This window comes from Mercurialis annua, linkage group LG5, assembly GCF_937616625.2.
Source record: "Mercurialis annua linkage group LG5, ddMerAnnu1.2, whole genome shotgun sequence".
Lineage (NCBI taxonomy): Eukaryota > Viridiplantae > Streptophyta > Magnoliopsida > Malpighiales > Euphorbiaceae > Mercurialis > Mercurialis annua.
In genome coordinates this window covers 53,747,612-53,754,985 of record NC_065574.1, presented here as the reverse complement: position 1 = coordinate 53,754,985, position 7,374 = coordinate 53,747,612, and the positions used below count along the sequence as shown (strand labels likewise).

The window sequence follows — 7,374 nt, the reverse complement described above, 5'->3', positions numbered from 1 at the left end:
CCTTTTGAATAGTAATATTACAATATTGCCATCATTTTAATGACGTGTCATAATGTGATAGGTTTAGTACACGGATGACATGCTGGACTGAATCTATATAAAAATTTCTTCATACAATAGATACAAAATATAAGGTATTAAATTTTATGTCGTTTGCTTTCAGTTTTGAATTAATGTATAGTATAATTGATTAGGATTCACGAATCATAAAAAGTTAAAATATAAGGTCAATTAAACAAATGTGAAGTTGGAGGACTAAATTGTAAAAAGAATGAAAGTTCAGGTGTTGATTATTAAGTTAAACACCATAGGCTCTTTCTCTCGCTGTGTCCGCTGCTCTCTTGCAAAATCACAGTTTTTGTTGAATTTACTGAAACAATTAAACACAGACAATAACACTCTGCATTTACTGATTTGATCATCAATGTTTAGTTATCTCTAATTCCTTATATACAGTTGATTTATTTTCAGAGTTTATTTTTATGACAGTACGATTTTGATTCTTTGTTTGATTTTTAATTGCTTTTATTACAAAATTGATTTATTAAACTGTAGCTAATTGTCTAATTTCTCTACGCCAATGGTTGTAAATAATTATTTTGATTATTTGTCTGAATTTTTATTGCTTACATTTATTTAGGAGTTTTTAACTTTTTAAAATTGATTTTAGAACATTATTCCATAGTCTAGATTGGTTATTTTTGGAATTGCTTGCTGTTTTAAAGAAATATATTTTTAAGTTTTGATAAGATTAAAAGTAATCAAATAGGCTAATCTTGCATTGTAATGCTTTTCGCGTAAACTGTTGCCTAATTTTATCAGTTCATTCGGTAATATGTAGGGTGTATGCGGAGTAAAGGCGAACGATGTTTATTCTGATTTTTGTTTTTTGTGTTGAATCATGAGAAAGATGCTCTTTTATTTCTGAAATAGTGACAAGAAGTTATATATTTATAGTATACACGATTATGATTTGAGCTACATTCGGAATTACCATGATTGTGGCCAACCATATTTAGTAGTGTAATGACAAATTGAAGCTTGACTGTTTTTTACTTCGTATTTCTCGGGGAGCCTACTGTGATATAGTTTCGAGTAATGGAGACCGCAGATGGAAGTCTCTTTTTAGTTTTGGTTATCATCATTAGCCTAGTTTTCAGTGCGGTTGCTCGCATTTTTTATGTCCTTTATCGAACTGGAAAGCCCTTGCGAGCTGATTCCCTAAAGCCTCTGAGTACTCTAATTGTTTTGGGTTCAGGTGAGCTCATTAATGGATATGTTGATTAACTTATTCTTTTGTTAAAAATGTTTTTTGAATGAATTTTGGTATTTCTTTTATTTTGTTTTTGTCGTTGTTTTAGGGGGCCACACTGCGGAGATGATTAATGTGGTGGCTTTACTTCAGAAAGATAGATTTACACCTAGATTTTATATTGCAGCTGCTACGGATAAAATGAGTCTGCAAAAGGCCTGTGTTTTGGAGGACTCTTTAGTTGATATGGTAGATGAAAGTTGTTCTTAATCTATTCCAATCTTTGGCCACTGTTTGTTTCCTTTGTTTTTTGCTTTTAAATGAATAATGCTGTTTTGAATGCATCTGCATCGTCTACTTGCTGGATTTGCTGAAAACTGGAATTTACTATTTGCATAGTATGTTTACTGATATTTTTACCTTCATTTGTGCTGAGGTCTATCTATAATAAGAAAATCCTTTATTTCAAAGATGCGATTGAAATGTTTATTTTTAAGTTTGTACATATAATATATTATTATTAAAGGTTATTTACTTCTGTTATTCAGCCAAATTCTAAGTTGGAGTTTCCGATGGTGAACATAGATTGCCTTTGTACCTGATCAATATCTCTCTCTTGCTTTACATACTGTCTCTGTTTGCAGTTGACAAAGGTCACAACACTACTATTTTGCAATAATTTGTGTTAAATTGAAAAAATTGTTAAGTTTTAGGCTTAGATGTATCCTTGTTAGGTGCTTGGAGTTTCTGTCTGTTGAAGTTTCATTAATGCATTTTGCTTCCTTTTAATACTGACCGATGGATGTTTCCTAAAGTGCATGACTAAGAATTGGGGTTTGATGGCAGCAGCATCAGGGCAAAAGGGTCTCAGCTAAGTACATGCAAATTTACAGAAGCAGGGAAGTTGGCCAGTCATATTTAACGTCGATTTGGACAACTTTATTGGCTGTTGCTCATGCATTGTGGATAATGATTAAAATCAGACCGGAAGTGGTAATATAGTTAATATGAATTTGTTTCACTTTTCTCGACTTAAGTTATCCGAGAAAATGCTTTATTTGGCTTATACCGGGTGTTTCTACTTTTGATAATCTCAGGTTCTTTGCAACGGACCTGGAACTTGCATTCCTCTATGCGTAATTGCATTCCTATTCAAGGTCAGATTTCTTTCCGATCATCATCAACCTTTAATCTTCGCATTGTGTTTCTTTTCCAAACGGGCAAGCCAAAACCAGCTGAAGGAAGGGCTGAGATGGTATTGAAGTTGATCACTTAACATTTCAGTTTTTGCTGCAGGTGGTAGGGATTACATGGTCAAGTATTTTTTATGTTGAGAGTATAGCAAGAGTGCAAAGGCTATCTTTAAGTGGTTTGCTTCTCTATAAGCTACGCATAGCTGATCAGTTTTTCGTACAATGGCCACAACTTCAGAGTAAATATCGTCGAGCACAATATGTTGGCTGTCTGATGTAGCTGATCGTATTTCGATACTGTCGCAAGTCCCATTCAAGCATCTAACTCGGTTTTTGACGCAAGACGGAAATTTATATTCACCATCCAGTTTTTACTGATAATTTGATCAGCTTTTCATTTTTTTATGAATGTAATTTTTTAGCACAGTAAAGATTGGAATACACATTGTTTTTCTAAATATGATTTTAAATCAAAATATAGCAATAGAATGCAATGTTTAAAAAATTTATAGTATGTTCAAGTCTTTTGCTGCTATGTTTGTCATCTCTTGTGGGTTATACAGTACCGAAATGATTTTTCTTTTCTCATACTGATTTAAATATAGTTGAATTTATATTTTTTATTCATACTTTTTTTTTACTATTCTAACCATAAGCTATATCTTATCTTCTCTTTACCTTTGTTTTCAGCTTTCAATATTAACGAAATTAATTTTTTAGTAATTTTTCTTATTTTCGTCAATATTTAATCATATATTTGTAAACTATCTCCTCTTTTAAATTAACAAATGCTGTTAACTATTTATTTTTTGAGAAAACAATTAACTGTTTATATGATGTATTTCACTTGAAAATTATTCTATAATGCAATAGAGGTTATCCATAGAAGAATATATAAGTGACGGAATTAGCGTGCCATTTTAATTTTATTTTTAATTTTAATTTTAAAAGGCGAATTTCCATATTAGATGAAGTAATAATATGATTCATAAATATTATAATTTTAAACAAAAATGAGCTATAATTAAAATATTTATATAAAAATCAATATTATAATTTATTGACGAGGTAAAAAGATATGTGATAAATTAAAATTAATGTTAGAATTTTAAAAAACTAAAAATACAGAATAAACTTAAAATCAATATTAAAGTATTAGTATCAAATATATATTTTTTAAATAGAATATAAAATAAATTTTAAACAAGTGTAAAAGTTCATAATATTCCTGATAGTTACATGTTTTAGAAGTTTTCCAACATTAGAATTTCAAAATAATCTTATGTGTATATGATAGTATGTAATATAAACTAAATTTAAATAATGTAAATAAATAAATAAAGATACTTTAGTATTAGAAAAGGATCCTAATCCTTGTAACCAAACGGTCCCTTCCTCCCCAATTGAAGAACGCATTTTCTCAAAGAAAAAAGTAAATCAATTGTTCCCTGTTGCTCAATTCAATGGTAAGTATTAAATTTCTTATCACTTCATCTGTAATTAGGGTTTTTTAAATTGCTAATTTTAAGTTTTTCGCGCTATAGTTGCCGCAATTGCTAATTTACAATTGAAGTTTCTGTAAAATTTATGTATTTAGGGTTTGTTTTATATCTTATGATAGTTATCTTGTTGAATTATTTTATTCTTTACTTCAAATCAACACTCACTTGCATAAAATATTTGCGCTGACTATTCATTGACTAGGGTTTCGGATTTTCTACACATGACCTAATTTATGCATTTGGGAATTTTGAATTTTGTTTCTTGCACTGAATGTTTAGGCTGATCCGGAGTTGGAAGCGATCCGCGAGAGAAGAATGCGCGAGCTCATGGCTCAACAGGGCATGGTAATTACAGTTTTACTGTTTGTTTGTCCATAGATTAAATGGCATTTTCTAGCTTTTGGTTTTGGTTTTAAGATGACTCGAATTTATGGATGAACAGGGAAATCAGCAGGGCGCTGAACAACAAAAAGCCCAGGAAGAGGCTAAGAGGTTAGTTTGTGAATTTTCTTGTTTCCATGTTAGCTGTTTTTAATTGTTAAGACTTATTCTTTTCCAAAGAAAACAGTTGTTTCTTGGGGCTGGGTTGTTATTCAGTTGCTGTATTTAGATGACGGATTTTGGAATGCACGGACAGACATGTTAAATTTAGCATATGTGCTTTTATGTGCATTGACGTCTGACCTATGAATGTATTTAATATAGCAATGCTGAGGAGCGAAGGCAAATGATGCTTAGTCAGATTTTATCTTCTGAAGCACGGGAAAGACGTAGGTTTTTTTCTGAAGTTATAATTATAAAATGCATTTAGTTGCTAGTAGTTAGAGAATGCTTTTATTATTAACGTTGTTTTGTGTTTGTGTTATTGAAGAGCATATTACTGCTTCGTTTATGTTTTAGTAGCTGAACCAATGGTAGATCTAGTGTGGCGCTGGTCATTTATTAAGTATATATGTGTAGCATCGTATCGAAGAACATTATCTGATATACATATATTTATATGGTTAAGAATGTTTAGCTGACAAGGAAGTGGCAAGAAATGAACTCCTGATTAATGTTTATAAAATATTATAAAGAAGAAAAAGAACCCTACAAGAAAATATTAGTGGATACGAATCTGTTGTTTCTTCTTTAAGTTTGCTTCGTGAACTTATTGTTGCTTCTTCTCCTGTTGACTATTGTGTGGTTCTATTTTTCTGAAATCACTACAATTAAGAGGTTGCTATTTTGCATTTTTAATTTGTGAGAAGTTTTAAATGCAAATGCTTCTTAAAGGAAAGAAGAAAAGGGTTTTCTTTTCGGTCTGGTCATTGGTTATATCTATTATCCTATGTTTTCAGTTGTATTTATGCAGTGATACTACATCATTTAATTTTTTGTAATTTTTTATGGCCATATTTATAAGGTGTTATATTTTATCTTAATTTAAGCAGAAAAATTTCTTTGAATTACATTTTTTTGAAGTACACATGAATACGCAGTTTGTATTATGGATTCCATGTACAACATTTCTACTTTTAGGTGGAAGAAAGCCATTTGTCCAGGTGTAGCTGTCTCTAATTATATGCGCCAAAGTATTCTGACCAACTTTATAGTGTTTTAGACTGCTCTTGTGGCAAGTGAGGCTTTCAGGATCTAAAACCAGATGCTTTTAAGAGCGTCTTTTGCTCCTTTTTATGTGGACAAGATAAACCTGAAGTGTCGTTGAGGTGACTTGTATTGCTACATTTAGATCGCACTCTATGAACCATATCTGCATGTGATCTTTGAGCTAACCTTCATATCTGGGATTTATGTCAATCAAATGAATTACTATGTTTCGGTTTAATCTGTAGCCATATTCTTGTAGTTCTTCAGCAGAAACTAATCATTCTGAGCTGTGTAGATGAATAACTTTGTTTCAGTTTAATCGTTTATTTTGTCTTGATCATTATTGGGACTAACTCGATTCCTCTTATTTTACACAATCTGTAGTTGCTCGAATTGCTTTAGTTAAACCTGAAAAGGCAAGAAGTGTTGAAGATCTTTTACTTAGAGCTGCTCAAATGGGTCAGATAGTTGAGAAGGTAGGTGTTGGAATGCTGCTGCAGTGAAAATAGTTTAAAGTTTAATACTTGTGTGGTGCTGTTGGTCCGCTTAGAACTGTCGGTCATAACTTATGACTTGAATAATTTTTTTTAACTCAAACACGAAATGTTTATAATGTCTCTAGGTATCTGAAGAGAGGCTAATTTCATTCCTGGAACAGCTTAACAGTCAAGCATCCAAGCAGACTAAAGTCACTGTAAGTCATCGACTCTCCTTTTCTCTTCAGGTATGTTCCTATAACACTCGTACATTTTAAATCTCATACATGTTTATGCCTAACACTGCAGATCCAAAGGCGGCGGAGTGTACTAGACGATGATGATTAATTTATGCATATATATGATGTGTGTTTTGTTGGTTATCACATGCATGGAAAATTACTTTTAAAATTGTGATGTATTTTAAATATAATCATCTGCGGCTTTGTAGTTTTGCGCCTGTCGAAACATTATTTACTCTCTTTGATGAGTGTGTAATCTGGAAGACATTGACAATCTACTTTGGTATTTGATTATGAGATAGCTATAAAAATATATGGAAAAAGTAGTGTTGCATGCTAAAAAGTTTTAGGAATTGGAATGCGACCGATACATTTGAGCTGGAACTGGAACCACTGTGGTTCCAGCCGGCTACTGTGAATAGCATGATAACAAAATGCTAGTTTAGTTTAATTATAGGGGCAATGGGTCATCCTGTTTTTGAAGATATCCTTATTTTTGATTAATTAAGGATAAAATTTTCTAAATTTATCAAGTTCAAAACCGGCTAAAAATGCGAATATTTAGTTTGAATTATTTGATCTTGATCGGAACTGCAATGACCATTGTTCTTGTCTTTTTCCCATATCAGTGCCATGACTCTAGGTTTTTGTTTCTCTGGGTTTTTTCTCTCTCTCAAATTGTAATTTATAATTATATTGTCTTCCAGTTTCAATTTTGTACCATTGATGTCCCTTGATAATTTTGTTGAGGATCAAATTGTTTATATTTGTCTTCGAGTAGCTGAACCAAACAGCATGTTCATGTTATAGTACTATCATTTTAAAAATAAATTATGATTCCGCGTCTGTATAATAATAATACAGCATCACTCAAAATTTAATGATAGGTACTTAATTATTAAGGGAATAACTATATTAATTTATAAATATAATATTAAAATGAAGAATGATTGAAAATTACATGCATATTTTAATAAATTTTCCAATTGCCATTGGTACCCAAAAAGATCAAGTACTAATCCCATAGGCTTAGTATTACAATAATATTAATGTTGATGATGATATGAAACAACTGCATTTAATTTCGATTGGATGAGGATAAGAGAGCGCACACATATA

At 31.3% G+C, this 7,374-nt stretch overlaps 2 protein-coding genes across 3 annotated transcripts; both read left to right on the top strand.

Annotated features, from left to right (window-relative positions):
* Positions 1-349: 349 nt before the first annotated feature.
* On the top strand, positions 350-2,980 carry LOC126683468 (uncharacterized). 2 transcript variants are annotated; one of them, XM_050379376.2, is made up of 5 exons: positions 350-1,258; positions 1,362-1,501; positions 2,102-2,245; positions 2,350-2,409; positions 2,549-2,980. In XM_050379376.2, exons 1-5 carry the CDS (start codon positions 1,099-1,101, stop codon positions 2,723-2,725), a joined length of 681 nt encoding a protein of 226 aa, XP_050235333.1. In that variant the 5' UTR covers positions 350-1,098; the 3' UTR covers positions 2,726-2,980. The 2 variants fall into 2 exon arrangements, with proteins under 2 accessions (XP_050235333.1, XP_050235332.1); XM_050379375.2 differs by having other exon boundaries at positions 2,099-2,245.
* Positions 2,981-3,767: 787 nt separating this feature from the next.
* Positions 3,768-6,549, top strand: LOC126679729 (uncharacterized). Its single transcript, XM_050374696.2, has 7 exons — positions 3,768-3,911; positions 4,227-4,292; positions 4,390-4,439; positions 4,653-4,717; positions 5,922-6,013; positions 6,160-6,231; positions 6,323-6,549. The coding sequence occupies exons 1-7, from the start codon at positions 3,909-3,911 to the stop codon at positions 6,359-6,361; spliced, it is 387 nt and encodes a 128-aa protein (XP_050230653.1). The 5' UTR covers positions 3,768-3,908; the 3' UTR covers positions 6,362-6,549.
* Positions 6,550-7,374: the final 825 nt, after the last annotated feature.

Coding starts and splice junctions, on each gene's coding strand:
- LOC126683468 (XM_050379375.2), top strand. CDS start 1,099: ATGGAGACCGCAGATGGAAGTCTCTTTTTAGTTTTGGTTATCATCATT. Junction 1,259..1,361: donor TCTAATTGTTTTGGGTTCAG/GTGAGCTCATTA, acceptor TCGTTGTTTTAG/GGGGCCACACTGCGGAGATG. Junction 1,502..2,098: donor AGGACTCTTTAGTTGATATG/GTAGATGAAAGT, acceptor GTTTGATGGCAG/CAGCATCAGGGCAAAAGGGT.
- LOC126679729 (XM_050374696.2), top strand. Junction 4,718..5,921: donor TTCTGAAGCACGGGAAAGAC/GTAGGTTTTTTT, acceptor CACAATCTGTAG/TTGCTCGAATTGCTTTAGTT. Junction 6,232..6,322: donor CCAAGCAGACTAAAGTCACT/GTAAGTCATCGA, acceptor CTAACACTGCAG/ATCCAAAGGCGGCGGAGTGT.